Raw genomic sequence first — 24,272 nt, 5'->3', positions numbered from 1 at the left:
TTATTCTGATCGGCATATTGATATGATAATATCAGAGAGCAATGGTGGTGAAGACTGGCGATTTACTGGATTCTACGGGGAACCCGACCGTAGTAATCGTCGAATTGGTTGGAATTTACTGAAGACGCTATCGGATCGGAGCAATCTACCTTGGGTCGTGGCTGGTGACTTCAATGATATACTCTATCAGAACGAAAAAAGAGGAGGTAATGCTCAGCCGAACTGGTTAATCGAGGGTTTTCGCGATGCGGTTTCGAGCAGTGGCCTTTCTGATTTTCCCTTAAGTGGCTATCAATTCACTTGGGAGAAGTCGCGTGGTACGCCGGATTGGATTGAGGCCAAGTTGGATAGAGTTCTGGTGTCTGACCTGTGGAAAGATAAGTTTAGAGATGCGGAAGCTTCCACTATTATTTCCTCTAAAAGTGATCACCTCCCGATTCTCCTTAAGGTGGCTGCGTGTACAACACACTGGTACCCCAGGAGGTTCAGATTTGAAAACTTATGGCTCCAAGAAGCTCACTGCCGAGAGGTTGTCATTGGTAGCTGGGAAGCTACGCATGGGATGGATATCTTGAATCGGGTTCTGCATTGCAATGACGCAGTTTGGAAATGGGGAAAGGTTTTTACAAGGAATTTCAGGAAAAGAATTGATTATTGGAGCAAACGTATGCAGAGCTTGAAGAAAAGGACGGATCAGCGTGGTTGTCTTCTCTTCAAGGAGGCTCAATTCTTCCACTTAAAAGCTCTAGAACAGCAAAATGCTTATTGGAGACAACGGGCTAAAGAGTTCTGGCTCAAAGGTGGGGACCAAAACACATCTTTTTTCCATAATGCGGTTCGCAGAAGGAGGCAGAACAATCAAATTGACAGGCTCAAGGATGACAGAGGGGAATGGTGTGAGAAAGGTACTGCTCTCAATACTCTGATGCTAAATTATTTTCATGGCCTTTTCCAGGGTAACCAACAGGTTCAGACTTCGATCCTTGATTCTCTTGAGCCTGTTATTTCTCAGTCCCAGAATATTCACTTAACCAGCAGGTTCACACCTGAAGAGATAAAGGCTGCATTATTTGATATGAAACCGGATAAGTCTCCGGGCCCGGATGGTCTCCCCCCGGGGTTTTTTCAGCACTACTGGGATATTGTAGGCAAAGATGTTGTTGACTTCTGTGAGAACTTCAGATTATCTAAATCCCTCCCTCCTGGAATTAATAACACCCACATCTGCCTTATTCCTAAGGTTGCAAGACCAGAATCTATGGCTGATTTAAGACCCATAGCTTTGTGTAATGTCCTGTACAAGATCCTATCCAAAGCTTTAGCAAATAGAATCAAACCCCTGCTGAATGGTATTATTTCGGAAGCACAGTGTGCCTTTGTCCCGGGTAGATTAATTTCTGATAATTTACTCCTAGCTTATGAGTCTCACCACTACTTGAAGAGGAAAAGGCAGGGTAATTATGGTATGATGGCGCTGAAATTGGACATGAGTAAGGCGTATGACAGGGTCAATTGGAGCTTGGTTGAAGGGGTGCTAATCAAATTGGGTTTCTCTGCTGATTTTGTTGAAATGATATCTGTTTGTATTAGGTCTGTCCAGTACTCTTTATTGCAGGAGGGTCATGTGATTGGCTCTTTCATTCCCCAGAGAGGTCTCAGGCAAGGGGACCCACTTTCCCCTTACATGTTCATCCTGATGATGGAGTGTCTCAGCAGACTTATTTCCAAAGAGATCCAACAAGGATCTTTGCATGGGATTTCTATTTCTAGAGGGGCTCCGGTCATTTCACACTTGATTTTTGCAGACGATTGCCTACTTTTTTGTCGTGCAAATTCTCTTGAGGCAAGTACTATGAAAGATATCCTCAATGAGTTCTCAATAGCCTTGGGTCAGTCCATTAACTTGAGCAATTCTTCCCTTCTTTTTAGCAAAAATGTTGACAATCTTTCTAGAGAGGTGGTGGCTGAAATTCTGGGCATTTCTGAAGGAAGTGTCCAAGGGAAATATCTTGGTCTTCCCTCCTTGGTGGGGAGAAGGAAAACAGAGATTCTTGGATTTATCAAAGATAAGGTTCTCGGTAGGATTAAGAGCTGGAACAATAGATTTCTCTCTCGGGCAGGGAGGGAGATTATGATTAAGAATGTCCTCCAAGCCATTCCGACATATGCTATGAGCATCTTCTTACTTCCGCAAGATATCTGTCACAAGATTGAGTTGGCTCTTAATAAATTTTGGTGGATTGGTCAAGCTGAAAATGCAAAGGGTATTAGATGGAGAAGGTGGGACGAGCTGTGCAAACCAAAGGCAGTGGGAGGTATGGGGTTTCGAAAATTAAGGGCCTTTAACCTTGCTTTACTTGGTAAGCAGGCTTGGAGGTTCATCCACTATCCTGAGTCTTTGGTTTCTAGAGTTTTCAAAGCCAAGTACTTCAAAAATACTTCATTCATGGAGGCTAAATTGGGCAGTAACCCATCCTTTGTTTGGAGGAGTATCTTTGAGTCACAATCTCTTATCAAGGACAATTGTAGTTGGAGGGTCGGGGATGGGAGAACTATCAGTGTTTGGAAGGACCCTTGGCTACCTAACCGTTCCTCTCCTTTTATTACAACACCAATGCCGGAGTACTTGGCTGAAGCAAGGGTCCAGTCTCTGCTAGATACTAACGGTAGAAACTGGGATATCGAGCTGCTTGAGGACATCTTTGAACCTGCTGATAGAGCCCAAATTATGAGTATTCCTGTTCCTATTGGGTGTCACACTGACAGAATTATCTGGAGGCAAGAGGATAAGGGATTGTATTCGGTCAAGAGTGCATACAGAGTATTACGTGGTGAATTCCCTTACCCACAATCTGTCAGTTGGCCTGATATTTGGAGACTGCCTATTCCACCGAAAATCAAGTCCTTTGTGTGGCAACTTTGTCATAATATTCTCCCCACTGCTGATAACCTTATCATGAAGAAAGTTGCTGCTAATCCCCTGTGTGTGTTGTGTTCCAGCCATGTCGAGACAGCTACTCATTTATTCATGCATTGTATTTTTGCCAAAGCTTGCTGGAGTGAGCTCAAAGTCTGGAGTGAGCTCAAAGTGGTTCCGTTTCCGGACAATCTTCTCCCACGGGATTGGCTTCAACAGACTGTGCAGAATCTTGAACCTTGCCTTTCCAGTATCATTCAGACGGTAGCGTGGCAGATATGGACTGAACGGAATAATAGGATTTGGAATGGTCTCAAAGCTTCTCATTTCACTGTTATTGTAGAGGCCAGGTCCTTCTTACTGGCGTGGCAGCAGGTCTACCATACGTCCCCATCTGTTACTAGATCTAATCTCACTCAGAAATGGGAGAAGCCTGCACATGGTTGGTTGAAGATAAATTCTGACGCAGCAGTGGACTCCAACTCTATGACTACTGGCTTTGGTTTCGTTGTAAGAGACTCGCAAGGTGCGTTCGTGGCAGCAGCAAGCTCATCATTGTCAGGAATTCTCGAACCCAGAATTGCAGAATCTATTGCCATCAGAGAAGCGCTAAGCTGGTCAAAACAGAAAGGCTTGGACACTTTTTGCGTTGAATCTGATGCTCAGCTGGTCATTCAAGGAATTAAATCTCATGGCTGCAACTCTTATTTTGATCTTGTTCTTAATGACATTTGTGATTTAGCTAGTTTTTTTTCTAACATTAGCTTTTCGTTTGTTAAGCGATCCGCGAATTCGGTTGCCCACTTGTTAGCTCGGGATGCCGTTTCTAATGCTGGTCGCAGGGAGTGGAATGTTTATCCCCCTTCCTTTGTATCTGTTGTTCTTTCGGCTGAAGCCGTTTAATGAATGATCTCTCGTTTCCTCAAAAAAAAAAAAAAAAAAAAAATCAATTAGTTCTGTTTAGAGAATTGAAAAAAAATTAGCTTATGAATAGGCATTACAAATATTATTTTGAATTCTGTCAAAATAAATTTATATTCTTGGTAGTGTTTCAAAAATCCCGTCAAGGCATCGATTAGTCGGCGTCTAGGCGCTGGTCGGCCACCTAGTGTATCACCATAATCGGTGGTTTAGACGGTTGGTCGGCTAGGCGGCCGACTTAGCCGCCTAAGTGTCGCCTAGGCGCTTACCATCTAGGTCTCCTAGGTGGCGACTAATCCTCTTAGGCACCGATTAGGCCGCCTAGGCACTGACTTGGTCGCCTAGTCGGCTGATTAGATATTATTTCCTTCTTTTTTTTAAATCGGTTATTTCACACAAAACGACATCATTTTGAGCAAAATAACTTTAAATTCAAACTCTATATGTTTTTAGGTTAATATTTAATATTTTAATATTAACTATTAATCTATTAAATAGTTTATAATTATCAAGTCTTAAAAATTTAAAAAAATTTAAATAAATTTTTTAAAAATAAAATATAAAATAAAAAAATACTAGCGCCTAGGCACCGATTAATGCCCCCGCCTAGGCGCTCGGGAAGCGCCTAGCGATTTTTTAACCATGATTCTTGGTTTAAAAAAAAAATAATTTGTATTCTTAGAAAATGGAAATTTTGAAAGACTTTGTAGGAGTGTGTATCCTTGGAAAAGAATGTAGATTAAGTCGTGTGTGCGTGCGTGCGTGCGTGCGTGCGTGTGTGAGAACTACTATCTATGAGAGATTAGGAATTAATCGGAGCCGCGTCTATCTAGAAAGATCAATGGATTATAAGCAATTTCTATAAACAAAAATGTGGTGACATTTTTGTAAATTATTCAAATTTTGAAATGCAAGTAACATGTGTTAAAAATACAAGTAACAAGCGCAAGTGTACAAATAAATAGTTCAACTAAAATTACTTAAAAGTCTAACCTTTTACACTATAGAGTGCAAGTAATTTACCTTTCACATTGGTGCAACTAATGATATAGTTAGGTGCACTTAATATTGTTATTCAAGTGCATTTTATATTGTTGCACTATGTGAAGTCGTTACTTGCACTTTTAATACATTTTACTTGCATTATTGTTGCTTTTATATTGGTGCAACTAATGATAATATTATGTGCACGTAATATCGTTGCATCCTATGAAGTTGTTAATTATACTTTTAATACATTTTACTTACAACTGTGTACCTTGTGGTTTGATTTCATAAAGAAGGCCCAAGTTCACGTCTCATCCCAATTAGGGATCGGAATTAGCATAATTGTTGAATACATACTATGGATAGGTTAGAGTGTGCTAACAAAAAAAACATTTCACTCGTACTATTGATATGAAGATGCTACTTGCATTTTTAACATTTACTTGCACTTCAAAGGTCAAAAACTGGTTAATATCCTATCCATTATAATGGTGGGGATGAAAAAAAAAATGAGTAAATAGAAATTGTGTATATTTTTATTTGAAAAATCAGAAAAGTGCATGTGTTTTTCAAATCCTTTCTTAAGTAGGGAAATGGTAAATGTACCATGGTAAAAATAGATGCTTTCAGATTTTCATTTTATATTTTATATTTTTAAGAAAAATAAAAATAAAATTCAATATAATTACTAAATGGACATAACATTCTCTTATACACAATATTCTTTGTCTATTCGACGGCCGTAAAACATAGAGTGTGTTTGGTTCGCACATGAGAATTAGAATCGGAATGAGAATCAAATACTTGGTAATGGTACGAATTTTGGTGAAAGTACTTTGCATGTTTGGTAGTAGGGTACGGTGTGTTTGATGTTTGGTTATGTATGACACTATAATGCGAATAAAAGTTTTAAAAAAAAACAAAAAAAAAAATCAAGTCAATTGATCCTAATATAATGATATCCAAAGCACCAATAATAATCCAATATGGATGAGAATTCAAAATTCAATTCAATCAGGAAAGATAGGATTACAGGAGAGTATATCTGAATCTATCTCTAACTGTTCCTATCTAACAGGTTATAAACAGAAGACTTATTCTAACCACATATAAATAACTATAGACTATAAACATAAACATAATAATAATACTAATATTACTCACACACCCCCTCAAGCGGACGGTGGTAAGGACACAACGTTCAGCTTGTTTCGAAGAGTAATAAACCTGGGCCCTGCAAGAGGCTAGGTGAAAATGTCTGCAAGCTGGTCCTTCGTCGATACAAAATTAACCACAAAGTCACCACTGGCTACCTTGTCTCGAACAAAATGGTAGTCTATCTCAACATGCTTCGTCCTGGCGTGAAAGACTGGATTAGCACAAAGATATGTTGCGCCCAAATTATCACACCACAAAGTCGAGGACTGCCCAAAGTGAAGCCCTAACTCTCGAAGAAGGGAAACAACCCAAGTGACCTCAGCTGCCACATCAGCTAAGGCTTTATACTCTGCTTCAGTCGAGGAGCGCGCAACTGTCCACTGTTTCCGTGAAAGCCACGACACAAGGTTTGTGCCCAAAAATACTGCATACCCACTGGTGCTCTTCCGATCTATGGGACAGCCGGCCCAGTCGGAGTCGGAATATGCGTGAATAGAAGTAGTCGGTGAGGGAGACAGTCTCAATCCATAATTTAACGTGCCTTTGACATACCGTAAGACACGCTTAACCATGCCCCAGTGATTTACAGTCGGAGTGTGCATAAACTGACATAACCGGTTGACGGCATCTGATAAATCCGGCCGAGTGATCGTAAGATACTGTAAGGCCCCAACAATCCGACGATATTGCGTGGGATTATCAAAAGGTTCGTCTGACGGAGTAACCGGCTGAGTTGTCGAGGCAGGAGTGGATAAGGGTTTGCAGTCTACCATACCAGCCCTATTCAGAATATCATTCATGTAACGTCGCTGTGACAAAATAACGCCCGCTGAAGTGTCAACCATTTCAATCCCCAAGAAGAAACTCGGCTTCCCGAGATCCCGGATTTTAAAAGCAGTCGCAAGGTAGCACAACAGGGTGTTAATAAGTGTAGCACTGCTCCCTAGCATAATAATATCATCCACGTATACTAGTAGAAACACCTGACACCCATCCAAACTGTAGTAGAAAAGGGATACATCCGTCTTCGAGGCGCTAAAGCCAGTAGTAAGGAGAAAGTCATGAAGGGGCTTAAACCACGCTCGCGGTGCTTGCTTAAGCCCATAGAGAGACCTCTGTAGGTGGCAGACATGATCCGGATGGGCCGGGTCTTCATATCCTGGAGGCTGTTTCATATATACAGTCTCAGCTAGATGCCCATTCAAAAAGGCATTATGCACATCTAACTGTCGTAGCGTCCACTTGTTGGTTATAGCCAAAGAAAGAAGAAGACGAACAGTTGTCAGCTTAACAACTGGGTTGAACGTGTCGAAAAAATCTTCTCCGGCTACCTGATTGTAGCCCTTAGCCATAAGCCGTGCTTTATACCGTTCGACCGACCCATCAGCAGTCCGTTTGGTGCGGAATACCCATTTGCACCCAATAATATTCATCGTGGGACTAGGTGGGACTAGACTCCAGGTATTGTTATGCAAAAGGGCATTAAATTCTTGATCCATAGCATCCCGCCACTATGGATGGCCAACAGCTTGGGAATAGCAAGTCGGATCAGCTGAAATGGCTGTGAGGGCCTGAAATTATTCATCAGTACCCCGAGTCTGACCGCGGAGACGCATGACATGAGCTCGTTCCTGCGGTTGAGCCCGCCCCCGCCCCCGAGTAGTCGGGACAGCGGGCTCAATTGCTAAAGGTGACTCTTCTTGAGCTATAGGACGGGGGTCAGAGTCTTGTGGTACTGGGACGTTGGGTTGCACCATAGACTGAACATGAGCGGGCACAATGGGTCCAGATGCCCACGGTACAGGGTGGACCTCAGCAACACTTGGAGCTATACCTGTAACAAAAGGGAAAATGGTTTCATCAAACCGCACATGGCGGCAGACATAAGTTTTTCCACTGGTTAGATCCATGCATCTGTAACCTCGAAAAGATAGAGGGTACCCCAGGAAGACACAAGGAGTGGACCGAAACTCTATCTTATGCCGATTATAAGGCCTAAGATAGGGGAAACACAAACACCCGAAGACACGTAGAAACTGATAGGGTGGTATTTTCTGATGTAGACGGAAATAAGGACTTTCAAATTTTAGGACAGCGGTGGGAAGATAATTGATGAGACATGTTGCTGTCTCGAAAGCATAATCCTAGTATTGTTGTGGGACTGACCCTTGAGCTAGAAGAGCTAAGCCCATTTCGACAATATGTCTGTTGCGGTGCTCAACTCTCCCGTTTTGCTCATGTGTGTATGCACACGACTGACGGTGATTAATTCCAAGGGTTTGAAACGTGGTGTGTAGTTTGCGGTATTCACCTCCTAAATCCGATTGTATGGACTTGATAGAGCGCGAGAATTGTCGCTCTACCAGAACACGAAAAACATCAAAAGTTTTATAGATGTCTGATTTTACCCTTAACGGATAAAACCAGCAATAACGTGAAAAGTCATCTACAAAGAGAAGGAAATAGCGGAAGCCACTAGAAGAGATAACTGGTGCAGGCTCCCAGATATCCGTGTACAATAAATCAAGTACATTATTGCTAGAAGTATTGAGTCTATCTAATGGAAAACGACAAGACTTGCCGAGATGGAAAGTCGTACATGACCCGAAACTAACACTATTTTGTGTAACTGAACAATGTTGCCGAATTTTATTCTGGACCAATTTGTGAGGGTGACCAAGCCTGCGATGCCAAATCGTGGGTGTTACCCGGGAACTGACGAACGCGAAATGACTTCGGGAAATTGGCAACTTGTAAAGACCTCCAGTAGTCGGGCCTTTAAGAAGCACCGCCTTGGTTTTGGAATCCTTCACAACGAAACAACTGTCATGAAATTAAAAAAACACAGAATTTTCTTTAGCAAATTTTTGTACAGATAAAAGGGGAACAGTTAATTTTGGGACATGTAACACATTAGATAGAAACAGGTGTTTTGACACAGAGGGGATCGATGCATGGCCGACCCGCGAAATTACTAAGCCTGTACCATTTCCCACTCTCAACGTGTCCGGATCGGTATATTCCTCCGATGACGTTAATATTCCAGCTTCCGGAGTCACGTGAGCCGTGGCCCCAGTATCAGGGTACCACGCCTCGGCCGATGGTACGGTAGTGACCGGAGTCTCTCCCGAAACGGCGACATGTGCCTGCGCGGGTGGTTGTGTTGTATACCGTTTGTAGCAGTAAACCACGGTGTGCCCCTGCGCTCTACAAATTTGGCAACGGGGACCACCACCACGTTGATTACGGCCGCCACCCCGCTGATTCCGGCCACCACGGCCACCTCGCCAGTTGTTCTGCCGGCCTCCATCGACGTTGCCGTGACCACCGGTGTGGCGTCCTCCGCTCCCACTGACTCGGCCGCCATCTGCAAAATCATCAGCAAGAATAAAATATGATGCTTGCAGATGATCCGCGAGGTGTAGAAGAGACACCGGAGCATGTGCCGTCAGCGAAGCCGCATATGCCCTGTACTCCGGACGCAAGCCCCGTATCACGTACAAATTTTGCTCGGCCATGGAAAGCGGCTGACCGGCCTGCATGTGCAAGCGCTTCCACCAACAGCTCCGCTTTTCCGAGGTAGTCACCGGGCGTAGACGCCCCTTGCCGGAGCGCCTGGAACTGACCAAGCAAGCTTAAACGTCATGCCTGCGTGTTGGAACCGAGTGCGGTGCAAATGGATCTCCATACGTCGGCGGCGGTATTCCGGCCAACCGCAAGATGCAGAACTTCATCTGACATCGAGGATATGAGAAGACTCAAAATAGACTGGTCCTGGAGAACCCAGGCCTTGTGCGCCGGGTTGGGGGTTGACGGGAGCAGTGGTCTCGCCGGATCCCGACTCGCCGGAAGCGGTTGCAGACAGAAACGCCGGCGGGCATGGTGTGGTGTCGTCCACATAACCGATGAGATCCTGACCTCTAAGAAACGGGAGAAGCTGAGTTCTCCAAAATAGAAAATTTCTTGAGGTCAATTTCATTGAGATAAAATGGTGGGTTCCGGACAACGGATTTCCGGTCACCGGAGATGAGCCACCTGCAGCGGCGGACGGGGTCCTCTCGGAGGAGTGCGACGAAATGGTGGGGTAAGGAGGGGGTTGGGTGTTTTGCGGTGGAGGATCGTGTTTAGGCTAATACCAGATGAGAATTCAAAATTCAATTCAATCAGGAAAGATAGGATTACAGGAGAGTATATCTGAATCTATCTCTAACTGTTCCTATCTAACAGGTTATAAACAGAAAACTTATTCTAACCACATATAAATAACTATAGACTATAAACATAAACATAATAATAATACTAATATTACTCACAATATGAACAAAAAAAATCAAAACAAAAATTTAAAAGCACTAATCCAAACTTAAATATCATATTACCAATGAGATGGAATGATATTTTTTTTTTAAATTAAGAAATGAGGTTTTAAATTGAAGGGGTAATCAAATTCATAGTTGTGTTTTAAAAAGTTATCAACCAAACACTAGCTAACTATGATTTTGATTATCATGGGTTTTTTCTTTATTTTTGTTAGAATTTTGGTGATATGGAAGAGAGAGTGTAGGTGGGGAGCGTTAATGAACTCATGAAAATTCAACTTTTTTCATACATTTTCGAGTTCTTTTAAATAAAAAAAAAATAAAAAAAAAAGTGTCCTGGAGTCGTGGTTTAATCGCCCACCCCCGTGTATTGCTTCTTTGTTGAGTTTTTAATGAAATCGTTTTCGTTTGGCTTCAAAAAAAAAAAAAAAAAAGTGCGTTGTGCATACCAGCACTGCTTAGCTGGCGCATGTAGTACATGCGCTAGATGTCTGGGTCTCTATTTTTATTTTATTTTTTTTTGTTTACCCTTCTACTTAAAAAAAAAAAAAAAAAACCGCAATAAGTTTGTTTTTTTTTTTTTAATTTTTTTTTTACCCCGCCTGGGTTACGTTGCCTGTGGCAATTTGAAAGTTTACCTTAGTTGTCATAAAACATTATTGCAGTTGCAGAAAAAAGAGCTGTGAAGGAATTGAAGACTCATGAAAGGTAGGCTCCATGCATGTCTCCAACGTAACAACCAAACCATTATTGTAGAAATTAAGCAACAAAGTACATACACCATAAAGTATAGTACCTGCATGCCAAGGTAGTGATGATATAGGAGAACGTTAGTTAAAAATGACCTGATAAAAAAACTGAGCAATTTGTATAACTTAAAAATAAATTATTTGAGCTACTACTCTACTAGTAGTTTAAATGTTGCCCCTAAAATTTTAAAATAGTACATATATAATGGCTCTTGGCAAAGCTTATTTAGGAACTTATATAGTTTATTTTAAGCTACTAATAAGCTATAAGTTTTGTTTGGTAATGTTTTCAAAATAAGCTCTTAGCTTAAAATAAGAGCTTATTTTGAAACGCTACCTTAGACAACTAAAGGACTTTAGTTTTGAGCTCCTAGCTTTTCAAATTTAGATTATACAGGTTTTAAATATTGTTGTAATGAGATATTTGAGCAGGTTTTGGATGTGGTTACGATATATGTAATTTGGATCTAAATTGATAAATAAATGTAATATTAAAAAAAAAACAAACAAATACATACAACGTCGGTTATATGCTATAACCGACGTATGTATATTTAAAAAAAAAAAATTTACCGTACAACGTCAGTTTTTACTAAATAACCAACGTCATTTGTTTACTATACAATTTCGCCTACATCACACTTTTTAGCCGACCTTAAAGGTTCTAAATAACCGATGTTAAAAGTCATCGGTGTACTTAGTGCCTACGCCATGGATGAGGTCATACTGGTGACGCAATTAACTAAAGCTAGCCTGGCAAATCAGTGCTATTCAACACCTTGAAATCCAACCATTTCTTATCTATAAAAGAGCATTACTATTTCTTACTCCGTATTTATGAAAAGCAACCAAATACCAAATAAACATTGGCGAAAAATACTCCACTGTGTCAAAGGCTGCAGTGAGGTCTGTATGCTTCGTTGCTCTTTCAGTTTCATTCATGCTTTCAAAGTTTCAAATTAACACATATATAATTTCTTATTTCATTATTTGTGAAGTTCAATCCCTCCTCCCCCTTCCCCCTAATTATTGTGGCATGTCTTGATCGAGTGAGTTAATGTGTATTTCAAATTGTTAAAGTAATCACAACTGTGATTCTATGTTAATTCTATGTTAATTAACATTTAGAGGTCATTAATTAGGAAAGTCCATACTTTCTTGACAGCGAACTTAAGATGTGGAAAACTTATTACTGGTCGAGAAAGTTTAATTTAGATCACTTGAGAATATGATTCATAAGATTAGAAAAACTAGAGGGTGTTTGATTCGAATATTAGTATTGAAGTTGGAATTAGAACCAAATACTTAATAATTAGAATATGTTATCTCTTTGTTTGATAGTAAATAATAATCGAAATTGGAGTCAAAATAAATAAATAGACATTTTGAATGCATTCTAATTTTAAAAATCTCCATGACCGCTATGTCAACCATTTTTGTTCATCTACACACACCAAAAAAAAAAAAAGTTTGAACTCTAATACTGACTACAATTCATCAACAGGGAAAAGATATGGAGGGAGCAGGACATCTACAAGATTTAGCAAACTGCAAAGCATTAAGAATCCTTTCAGAAAAGATTAAAAATGTAAAACAATTTTCTTCAGAAGCATGTATATTCAAAGTGCAGGAGCAGCTGCGAAAAACAAAGCCAGAGGCTTATACACCTTCGACAATTTCCATCGGGCCTTACCATCATGGGAAGGCAGAATTGAGGAAGATGGAGAGGTGGAAAGAATTGTATACACAGTCCTTTTTAAACAGAACACAAGGAGGAGTGGGTGTGGAGGAGTGTTGGAGGAAATTAAAGGATTTGCAAGGCAGAGCAGAGAGGTATTATGGTGATCTTGATGACATAAAATTTGTTGACGATGATGATGAATTCGTAAAGATGTTATTGCTTGATGGTTGCTTTATAGTGGAATATGTTATTATACAATCAGGTGTAGGCATGCTGCAAAAATGCATTGTTGATCCCATTTTCATGATTCAGGGGATGGATACTAATATTGCTCGTGACATGTTGCTCTTGGAAAACCAACTCCCCTTCTTTGTTCTACAAGCACTCTATGACATGATTTGTAATTTGCCTGTCAAACCAGAATTCTGGAAGATGGTGAAATTTGCATTTGAGCCTTGCCTACCAAAGAAAACTATTATCTCCCTACCGGTGTACCCTGGCCAAGAGATAAAGCATTTACTTCAGTTAGTGCACATTCTCTGCCAACCCCAACCTCAAAATAATGCAGGGCAGATTCATCAGCAGCAGAAGGCATGTTCTTCTTGCTGCTCTTGGAAAACAACCACAAGGCGGCAGGAGCTCTGATATTGAATCCCAAAGTCTTAGTAACGGACAGCATAAGCATAGGAATTGGCCATGTTTTGTTTGCAAGTTTTGGGAACAACCACAACAAAGTAGAGACGATCTTGAGGTTGAATTATGCAGTATACGTACTGCAAGTGAGCTTCAAGAAGCTGGAGTTCACTTCAAAAAGCTTGGCAAGATTTCAGACAACTCTAATAAAACCATAAGCCTATTTGATATAAAGTTTGAAGGAGGCGTATTAGAGATCCCCTCTTTCGCTCTCTATGATTCAACAGAAACATTCTTCAGAAATCTCATAGCCTACGAGCAACATTCGCCGTATGTGCATCCCAAGTATTTCACAGATTATGCCATGTTCATGGATGATCTTATTAATACGGAGAAGGATGTCAACTTACTTCGTCTTAAAGATGTTTTTATAAATGGATTGGGAGATGACAAAGAAGTGACCCTTCTTTTTAACAACCTTACCAAAGAGGTTACGCATGACATTAATGGCTTCTATTACAAAAATGTGTGCACAGAATTGAATCGACATTGCAAAAAACCCTGGAATGCGGCGATGGCAAAACTAAGACGCAATTATTTTCACAGTCCATGGGCAGGGATTTCTACCTTTGCAGCTATACTGCTTCTTTCGCTCGCTATTGCACAAACTGTCCTATCTGCGCTTGGTCTGCACAAGTAATTTCATCAATATCTACTTCTGTTATAAATAATAAATCTACATCTATATCTATACATACAACTTTAATAAAAGTGAATATTGTTAGACCCTTAACCGAAACAAAAAAAATGTCGGTACGCCACATGCTTAACAAAATTGTACTTTGCGCTTTTCTAATTGTACAATGCCAACTTAAATTCCTAATATAACCTCATTCTTCTAAATTATACCAAACTTTCACTGTTAAACTTAACAATTCTGTCAAAAGAAATTTAGCGAATTAGAATACAAATCTTAATAGATTCCTAATTTCGAATTAGAATATTGATCTCTTAATTAATATATTGAATCCAGTGCAACCCCCAAGTAGGTGTGCTCGTGAGCATTAATTTCTACCGTTTATTTAGATTTTATTAACGTTTCAGATTGGCCTATTGTATTTAAAATCCACGTGCATTTGAAAGGGGAAGGGGCTTTATTGACTTTTTTGCGTCGTTTTATTTTGGTTAATTATATTAAATTGCGGATTTTTTGGTATATGTTTAGTGTTATTAGGAATCTTCCGCCATTTTACCGTTCACGTCGTTTCTTTTCCACTTTGCCGTTTCGTTCGCCAAGAGAGAGCTTCGAGCTCTAGGGCGTCTAAACGACTGAGAGGGAGCTCTTCCAGTTCTACACCAGGTATCCCCTTGTCTTATTGTTGTTCTTTGTTTTTTTGTTTTCTTTGTTTTAAGAATTGTAGGTTTCTGTATCTGCATGTGTGGTTGTGGTATGTTTTCTCTGCCGGTGGGTGTGTTTTCGGGGGAGTGGGTATGTGGATGGTGTGTTCGGCGGTGGGGAGGCGGTAGGGTTGGGATTATCGGCGGTTTGTGGCTTTTGCAGTTTTTTTTTTTTAATTTTCGTTTTCTTTTTCAATGTTTGTGAGGGATGTTAGGGTCCCGGTTTGGTGATTTCTTTATGATTGAGATGTTCTCGGTTTCAAATTGTGTTTCTTGCGGATATTGCATGTGTGTTTTTGGGTTGTGTTGTCTTCAGCGGGGTTGGGTTTTTGTTGGGGGGGGGGGGGGGGGGGGGGTTCGTTGGTGAGTTCGGCTGGGGGTGGTTGTAGGGTTGTCGTGATGGGCTATTTGTTAGCTGTTTTAGTTTTTTTTTTTTTTTCGTTTTTAAAGTTTTGTTATACGTCTCAGTGGGGGGGGGGGGTGGTGGGAGGGGGGTCGTGAGCTTAGAGGTGGTTGACGGGGGGAGGGGGGTCCTTGTTTGCACGCTGGTGGGGTTAGATATTTCTGTATTAAGTTTCATATTTTTGTTGGTATATAGTTTGCAATGTGTAGGTGTTTTATTATTATTATTATTATTATTATTATTATTATTATTATTATTATTATTATTATTATTATTATTATTATTATTGTCTGTGGTTTTTGTTTAATGGTTTTGGTAGATACACACTGCTCTACGTTTATTAATTTGATGCTTAAGGTTTGTGGTCTGTCACGGGGCGAGAAGTTTTGTGCGTTTTTGTTGTAAAGCCTATGCATTTGGAACTTGTTTTCTTCTTGCATATTCTGTTTGTTGTGTTAAATTTTGTGGAAGTTCTAATAATTGGTTATACTTATTGGTAGAGTGTTGTTATGTTTTTTTGTGGGCTGTTTTTTTTTTTCTTTTTTTTTTTTTATGTTCGTTATGTTTTATTCATTTTTTGGCGTTGTTTTCTCAATCTGGTATGTTATTTGTCTATACTTAGGTCAGTGCATCATGGTATATAGTCTGTGCGTTTGCATTAAATTTGGCTCGTGCATCGGGGGCAGGTTGTTGGATAGGTTTAGGTGTGGGCGTAATGGGTTTATAGTCTGTGCGTAGGATTTTTCTATTTGATTCATGGTGTCTTAAAATTGAGTTCGATGTGTTACGGTGCGATTCTTATTCGTTATATTATTTTAGGCCGGATAGCGTATGTGGGTGTTTGTTTCCATCTTCTTTTTTTTTGTGTCGGGGATGGGGTCGTAATGTTATTGTGATTGGATTTGTTAGCTGGATTGATGTGATGCTTAAAGTTTATGTGTGTGCGTCATCGGTTTACAGTATGTGCGTTGGAATTATGATTAACATCTTCATGGTTGCTATATTGTCTATAGTTAGGAGTGTGTGGCGTGGTTGTATACTTTGTGCATACGGTGTGTTGTGTTCTTATTTTGGTATTTGTGTTAATGATTTTTTGGTACCAGGTGACATTGCTGTTGAGTCAGCGGTTGTTGAAGCTGTTGTACCACCCTTGCCACCACCCCCCGTTGATGTGAAATTACCCGCTCGCCCCGACCAACAGGTGTCGAATTTCGAGGACTCGAATGATGGTGTTGACGCAGTCGACGATTCAATATCCCCCCCCCCCCCCCTTAAGATCCGGGCGGCTCCGAAACACCTGGTGAATCCCATTATGCGATTTAGTGCTCGGCAAAAGAGCGCTGTCGTTGAGCTGGGGTTAGGGGAACTCTTGAATTTACGGACCCCTAACATTCCTAAGCGAATGGCGAGGTGGTTGCTATCTAATTTCGACCTCGTAAACATGTCTGTATATTTTATTTCTCCGAAGGTCTGATTTCTTTTAGTCTGTTCGTGGTGTTTGATTAGATTGTATTTGGTATTTGATCCCCGGACTCTTGACATGTTCTCCCGTTACTAGTCACTAAGTTTCTACTACTACATCGGGTTATATAATGTGGTCTATTTTATTCTGATAGGAAGCAATTCATTTCTTAAATTATTGTTTGTGCTTACACATTTACCCTCATTCGTAAACATTGTTGATTTGTGTTTAGTTATAATTTGATTTCAGTATTCATTTGGAGAGAAATATGTATTTGTCATTTTAACCTCTAACTTATGCCATGTTCTGTATTAATTGGTATTGGTACTTATGCCGTTTTGGATCCCGTAACCTCCCGCCTCATCCGTCGCGCCAATCAAACTTCGCGGTCATCACCGATCGTAAATCTTGAGGCCTGCCGCAATGGAGACTTCTCGCAATCCGATCGGCGAGTCAACGATGGGAAGATGCGGATCTTCTGATCTGATTTCTCTTTCGTTGGATCTTCCTCAGATCAGCACTCCGGGATCTTGAGGAATAGATCTCGCAGTGCGGTTTCTAATAGAGAACACAGACACCACCAGTCGTTGCCACTATCGCCGAGAAGAACCAGCCACCTCGTTACCGCCACTAAGAGTTTTGAAAAAGCCCGTGTATCTTGAAATCAATTTATCACTAAGGATTCTACTTGATTTTATATTACGAGACAATTTCGCTGTTTAATTAAATCAATTTAATCAACATATAAATAACGAAATTGAAAGCATAAATAAAGTAAAGACACAGTAGAATTGTTACGCAGTTCGGAGCTCCTTCTCCTACGTCTGCGGGGCAACCCACGTCTGCCCAATCCACTAGATGTTCACCACAGAGTATTACAAGAGGTAACTACAAACGGCTCACAGCCTTTACCACTACAACTCTTCTAAAACACCTACTTAGGACTGAACCGTGCATGCCATAACCACCTTTGGTGTAGCACTTCAGCTGTCACAGGTACTGATTTGTAGTACAGATTTAAATCACAAATAATATAATCAATATTAAAGCAGTATTGTAGGAAGCTTGCGTATAGATGTAGAAATTCAGAATTGGCAACTTCCTCTTTTGATTTCCCTTCCTTTTATAGTGTACGAAATTCCCATTCCACCAAGCCTTGATTGTAGTTTTCATATGTGGCTTGAAATCTTCTCAACCACATCTTCTTTTAACTTGAGATCTTCAGACTTGCTCTTTGTCCAATATATTAAGAATAAATCTCCACCACACATTTTAGCTTGGTCCAAAATACTAATTACAATTCATGCTAATTAACATTACATATTAATAAAATAAATTAATAAATTAGCCAATCTAATGTGTACTTATTTGTACACTTACAATCTCCCCCTTTGGCAATTTATTTGGTAAAACAATAGTATCATTATACTTTGGAAAAAAGAAACGAATAATTTTTATTAACATCCCGTAGTATACGTACTGAACATATAAATAAAATCAAATATGCAATTTTAAAACTTCTAGGACCTAACCAAGGCTTATATGTGTGTGGAATTTTATTTTGGACCTTGGTTGATGTTGACTCATATGCTTCATCCAATTAATAAATAGTAAATCATGCACGAATTAGTGTTGTATCAAACATACCATATATGTCACGCTTTCCATACTGTAATTTGAATTACTCCCCCTAACTTGAAGCTTTCCTTTCTTCATAATCATTCCAATTAAAACCAATTCATACCATGAAGTCAACATACCAAAATTTCTCAAGAGTCATTCATAGCAATTCATACCAAAAACATACTAAAAACACCAAGATATTCATACTTAAGCATTGCATACCAAGATTATTAACATCCATACCAAAAACCAACCAAAAACTTACCAGACATTCCCAAACATTCATACTCCCCCTTTCTCCAATACTCCCCCTTTGTTTATGCCAAATAAATGACAAACAACCTGGTGAACATCATACTAGTGGATTGGATTAACTTGCAGACGGGGTACCTGACTCAGATTCATCACTCTCAGAAAAAGACCCAGTGTCAGCGCCAGCAGTGGATGTAGTAGATCGAATACGAGCATATATGGCCTCCATTCGGGCAATTTCTTCCAACTGAGCACCCAACAATTTTTGTAAGCCATCAATGGTAATTTGTTGAGATGCAACCGATGTGTGAATCTGAGCAATTGATGCTTGAAGAGTGGGGACAATTTGACGGCGATCCATGAGCGTCTGTGGTTCCTTGATCACTGCAGCTGGACGAGGAATAGGCGCAGAACCAGTGTCAGCAGACGAGGCAGGGGCAGACACCGGAGGTGTGGCAGATGGTGCATTGGGAGTGATCATGAGTGTAGCTCTATCATCATAGTGATCCTTATTTGTCAAACGATCATCATACTTGTAGATTGAGTCATTAGCAATCACCACCTCATCTGTGTAGGGCTTGAACCCGTGTTCCTGTAGAAGTCCAAAAATGAGACTTGGAAATGGTAGATGTACCTTAGGTTCCCTATGACGTACAAAATGCGCAAGATGGCCAAAGATGGTTTCTCCAAGATTGATAGGGAGGCGGTTCCTAATCTTGTAGAGAAGGGTAGCAAGCTGGTCAGACACAAGATGATGACGAACAGCCGGCATCCAATTACATGAAGCAATCCGGAGAAGAACAGAGTAGACTGTGGTGAGCTTTAGGCTTTCAAGTCCGGTGTTAGGCCAAGTAACAATCTTGTTGTGAGTTAATGCAGCGGCTAGCAGATTAGGACTCGGGTCAGGAGCAGCTTGATGATTCGGAGTACCCAAATAGGAATTAATCACAGCCGGACTCAGGGGATACCATTTATCCCGAATAAAGACTTGTTGAAATCGTGGAGACCCCTCCGAGAAAGTATCCAATGTTAAATTTGTGTAGAACTCGGCAGTGAGCCATCTGGAATACGGGCCAACATGTACAAGTGAGGCAAGCAGAAACTGATCACGTAAAATAGGTACAATGTTGCATTTTTCAGTCAACTCCTCCACATTGATGGATTTTTCCAGAATAAACTCCCGTGTAGCATGAACCCTCCAGTCGGTCATCAAATCTTGAGACAGTAAAATAGGATGATATGTCTTCTTGGGTTGTTTCTTCTTTGAGCCAGAAAGAACAGCAGCAGTAGCTGGTGCTGGAGCAGGACTTGGTACTGGGACTGAAACTGATCTAGATCTTGTCATTCTGGGTGGCAATGTGGGCCCTCTTTTTGATTGCTTGGAATCAGACAGGTAGACAACATCCTCCAATGCTTCTATTTTTCTTTTCTCGGTTGTACCTGAAACAGTAATTTTTTCTTTCCCTTTTCGGGAAGATTTGCCCACGGGCACAGAGATAATGGGAACAGAATCATGTGAGGTGGCCACAGGGATGGGGACCTCTGCTGATTTCGAAACTGGAATGGTAATGGGAATAGAGAATGCAGCACACGCCATGGGAGACACATATTGATTAATATTTTGAATGGTGAAGGGAGATGACACAGCATGCATTAAATCAGATAAAGGCACAAGATTTTCAGGTAAGTTATGTGTAGAAGACTCATACGGATCACCTTGTAAAGGAATGGAAGGGGCACACAATTCACTTGAGGTGGACACAAACTGATTTGGCAAAGAGATGTTGAAATCTAGCTTTCTAGAAGCGGAAACTGATTCATCTAAGGGTAAAGAGACTACCATGGGTTCCGGGGATGAGAGCTTCAACTCAGATTGTGGCGGAGGCGGTTGGGTTGATTCGGCCGGAAAAGTCCACGGCTCCACAGATATGAATCTAGCCAGAGCTTGGATCTGTTTGACTTCCCTGTCCGAGAGTCCTTCAAGAAGTCCTGCATGTTGCTTGATCGTTGCGAGAACTCGATCCGTATCATCAGATGTAAGCGGAGATTCAGCGTTGATGATGTGTCGAAAAAGTTCCAATCTTTCGGATTTGGTTGTGAAAATGGCGAAGGGATTGTCGTCTTCCATTGTTGAAGGTTCAATGTTTGAGAGTGGTAAGGATGAAGATGAATGATGTGGGTTTGGCGTGTAAGTGCAAGAAAGACAATAAGGCTTTTTAATTAATGAGCTTCTCAAAAGTTGTGATGGATGGGATGAGTGATGTGACTAGTTTGTAGGGGAAGAAGTAGAGTCATATTAGGAGATAGTGGTGGAAGTTGTTTGAAATTAATATTTCAATACATATTATGTAATGGTGGATTAATATATAGATAAATAAGGTAGCCGAGCCGAATTAAGGAAAAAATAGGTATATGGGCGAGAAAAATTAAAATTAAGTTGGAAAGTTTTAGAATTTTCCTGCAAACATAAAAAAACAACAACTACGTTAAAAATTAATTAAAGATTATTTGTTGTACCTTTGTTGATAATTAAGCTGTAGGATTGCAAACACCAAGGGCAGCTCTGAGCAGTTCAAATCTCGATTTGTCTAACGGTTTGGTGAATAGATCAGCAAGATTTTTATCTGTTGAAGTATATTCCAAGATAATTTCTTTCTCTTCGACTAGCTCACGAATAAAGTGGTGTCGGATATCTATGTGTTTCGTCCTAGAGTGCTGAACTGGATTTTTTGAGATGTTGATTGCGCTGGTGTTGTCACAGAACAATGTCATACTTTGTTGTTCTATACCATAGTCAGTTAACATCTGGCGCATCCAGAGTAATTGTGTACAACAACTACCCGCCGCTATATACTCAGCTTCAGCTGTGCTGAGTGAAATCGAGTTCTGCTTTTTACTTAGCCAGGCGACTAAATTTTTTCCTATAAAGAAACATCCGCCTGATGTACTTTTTCTGTCGTCAGCATTTCCTGCCCAGTCAGCATCACTGTATCCTGCAAGATTCAGATTAGTATCGTTCGAGTACCAAATACCATAATTTATCGTACCTTTAACGTATTTTATAATACGTTTTACCGCCTTTAGGTGTGACTCTTTCGGATCGGCTTGATAGCGTGCACACATACCAACACTTACCATAATATCAGGACGACTGGCGGTTAAGTATAATAGACTGCCTATCATACTCCTGTACATAGTAGAGTCTACAGACGTTCCTTTTTCATCTTTGAATAATTTAGTAGTCGTGGAGATAGGCGTACGAGCATCTTTTGCAGATTCAAGCCCAAATTTTGATAGAAGATTTTTCGCGTATTTTTCTTGTGAAATAAAAATCCCTTCTTTAGTTTGACTTACTTGTAATCCAAGAAAATAGGTGAGTTCGCCTATCATGCTCATTTCAAACTCCTGTTGCATTACCTTGACTAGCTGATCTGTCTCTCCTGGTTGTGTGGATCCAAAAACGATATCATCTACATACACTTGAGCAATTGTTATGTGTTTACCTGATCGTTTTATAAATAATGTTTTGTCTGATCCTCCTCTTTTGTAGCTGTTCTGAAGTAGGTATTGAGTGAGTCTCTCATACCAGGCTCTTGGGGCCTGTTTTAAGCCATAGAGAGCTTTTTGTAATTTGTAGACATAATCTGGATGATGTGGATCTTCAAACCCTTTAGGCTGAGCAACGTATATATCTTCCGAGAGATAGCCGTTTAAGAAGGCTGTTTTAACGTCCATCTGAAACAACTTGAATTTTAAGGCACATGCAATCGATAGAAGGAGTCGTATTGACTCTAGCCGTGCAACAGGGGCAAATGTTTCGTCGTAGTCGATTCCTTCGATTTGGGAGTAGCCTTGGGCCACAAGTCGCGCTTTATTTCTAGCTATGTTGCCAGCTGCATCGGTTTTGTTGCGAAAGATCCATTTGGTACCTACAACATTAACATTGTCAGGTTTAGGAATTAGAGACCATACCTTATTTCGTTCGAACTGCCCCAGTTCTTCTTGCATAGCCTTGATCCAGTGTTCGTCTGTTAGAGCTTCTTTGACATTCTTCGGTTCGATCTGCGAAATATAACAAGAATATCCCGCTAATTGAAGGTAATCACGTTTCGATTTACCTCTGGTCTTTACGCCGGAACTAGGATCTCCAATTACGTTTTGTATTGGATGAGCTTTCTGGATGCGAGTAGGGATATCAATGTTATCATGATCAGTGTCAGATTCAGACTCAGACTCAGTTTCTTGCTCAGGTTGAGTTGACGTGGGAGATGGCACAGACGATTCTGGATTAGGTTCTGGACAACTTTTGTCAGGTTCTGTCACTGGTCCAGGCTGAGACATTGTGATAATATCACTCGGTTGATCATCGATTACAACATTTGTGGACTCCATGATGGTTTTAGTAACTTTGTTGTATACACGATATGCCCTGCTGTTCGTTGAATAGCCGAGGAAGATGCCTTCATCGCTTTTTGTTTCAAACTTTGCGACAGGGTTTCGATCCTTCAAAATAAAACAGCGTGATCCGAAAACATGAAAATATTTAATGTTTGGTTTCTTACCTTTCCATAATGTATACGGAGTCTGATTCATGCCTGGGCGTAGATAGACCCGATTGATGATGTGGCATGCAGTGTTCACAGCTTCTGCCCAAAATTTCTGAGGTAGTCCTTTGACATTGAGCAGAACTCGTCCCATTTCTTGAATTGTGCGGTTCTTCCGTTCAACAACTCCGTTTTGTTGAGGTGTTTTCGGTGCTGAGTATTCATGTGTGATTCCTGTTTGGTTGCAGAAGGTATCGAACAGATTGTTGTCGAATTCTCGTCCGTGATCACTTCGGATTCGAATGATGGGTTCATTTCTTTCTTTTTGGAGTTTTAACGCCAGAGTTTTGAAGGCTTCAAGGGTCTCAGACTTGTCCCTGAGAAAGGTAACCCAAGAAAAACGAGAATAATCATCTACGCAAACTAGTATGTATTTCTTACCTCCAACACTTTCTGTTTGAGTCGGACCAATGAGATCCATGTGAATCAGCTCCAGGCAGTGACTTGTGTTTATTGTGTGCTGAGCTGGATGAGAGGACTTGGTTTGCTTTCCAGCTTGACATGCACCACATATGGTTGGTTTGACTTTTAGTTTGGGTAATCCACGAACACCTTCAATCTTCACAAGTTTGTCAAGAAGTCTGTAACTTAGATGTCCTAGCTTCTGGTGCCAAAGCTCAGTTTCATCTACATTGATCCTGCAACACAAAACATTGTTAGTGAGAATATAGCAATTATCAGTTGACCTTGTACCTTCCATAACACATTGGTTTGTTTTGTCTAGGACGCTGCAGTTATTTTTTGTGAAGCTCACGTTCCAGTTCTGGTCACATAGTTGACTTATACTTATAAGATTTGCATGAAGCCCTTTGACTAGTAGAACTTTCTCTAGTTTTGGCAGACCAACTACGTTTAGCGTGCCTATGCCAGTGACTTGTCCTTTTATACCGTCACCAAAGGTAACTTCACCTTTGCTTGTGTTTACGTTACTCAGAAATTTAGCATTTCCTGTCATGTGCCGTGAACACCCGCTATCAAAGTACCATTTTTCTTCTCGACCTGTACTTTTAGAGTGAAAAGAGACGAATGAGATATAATCTGTCTTTTTAACCCAGATTTGTCTTATAAAGGGTTGGATGTTCTTGTGTTTGAACTTCTCGATTCTTTGATCCTTGTAGAAGTAGTAGCATTCAGGCCTGGTATGACCCCGTATCCTGCAATAATG

General features: G+C 40.5%; 3 protein-coding genes across 3 annotated transcripts; 1 reads left to right on the top strand and 2 right to left on the bottom strand.

The window, feature by feature from the left end:
* Positions 1-6,069: 6,069 nt before the first annotated feature.
* LOC109181247 (uncharacterized mitochondrial protein AtMg00810-like) lies at positions 6,070-7,416 on the bottom strand. The gene has a single exon (XM_019330999.1). It carries the CDS (start codon positions 7,414-7,416, stop codon positions 6,070-6,072), a length of 1,347 nt encoding a protein of 448 aa, XP_019186544.1.
* Positions 7,417-12,561: 5,145 nt separating this feature from the next.
* On the top strand, positions 12,562-14,095 carry LOC109181009 (UPF0481 protein At3g47200-like). The gene is made up of 2 exons (XM_019330757.1): positions 12,562-13,350; positions 13,454-14,095. The coding sequence occupies exons 1-2, from the start codon at positions 12,565-12,567 to the stop codon at positions 14,063-14,065; spliced, it is 1,398 nt and encodes a 465-aa protein (XP_019186302.1). The 5' UTR covers positions 12,562-12,564; the 3' UTR covers positions 14,066-14,095.
* Positions 14,096-18,621: 4,526 nt separating this feature from the next.
* LOC109181246 lies at positions 18,622-20,631 on the bottom strand. The gene has a single exon (XM_019330998.1). It carries the CDS (start codon positions 20,629-20,631, stop codon positions 18,622-18,624), a length of 2,010 nt encoding a protein of 669 aa, XP_019186543.1.
* Positions 20,632-24,272: the final 3,641 nt, after the last annotated feature.

This window comes from Ipomoea nil, unplaced genomic scaffold (assembly GCF_001879475.1).
Source record: "Ipomoea nil cultivar Tokyo-kokei standard unplaced genomic scaffold, Asagao_1.1 scaffold1043, whole genome shotgun sequence".
Lineage (NCBI taxonomy): Eukaryota > Viridiplantae > Streptophyta > Magnoliopsida > Solanales > Convolvulaceae > Ipomoea > Ipomoea nil.
The sequence above is the reverse complement of the archived record's forward strand: the minus strand, read 5'-3'. Positions and strand labels throughout refer to the sequence as shown.

Bases quoted from the DNA above. Each gene is read 5' to 3' on its own strand.
- LOC109181009 (XM_019330757.1), top strand. From the start codon at position 12,565: ATGGAGGGAGCAGGACATCTACAAGATTTAGCAAACTGCAAAGCATTA. The intron at 13,351-13,453 runs ACAACCACAAGG...AAGTTTTGGGAA, and splicing joins CTTCTTGCTGCTCTTGGAAA to CAACCACAACAAAGTAGAGA.
- LOC109181246 (XM_019330998.1), bottom strand. From the start codon at position 20,631: ATGGAAGACGACAATCCCTTCGCCATTTTCACAACCAAATCCGAAAGA.
- LOC109181247 (XM_019330999.1), bottom strand. From the start codon at position 7,416: ATGAATATTATTGGGTGCAAATGGGTATTCCGCACCAAACGGACTGCT.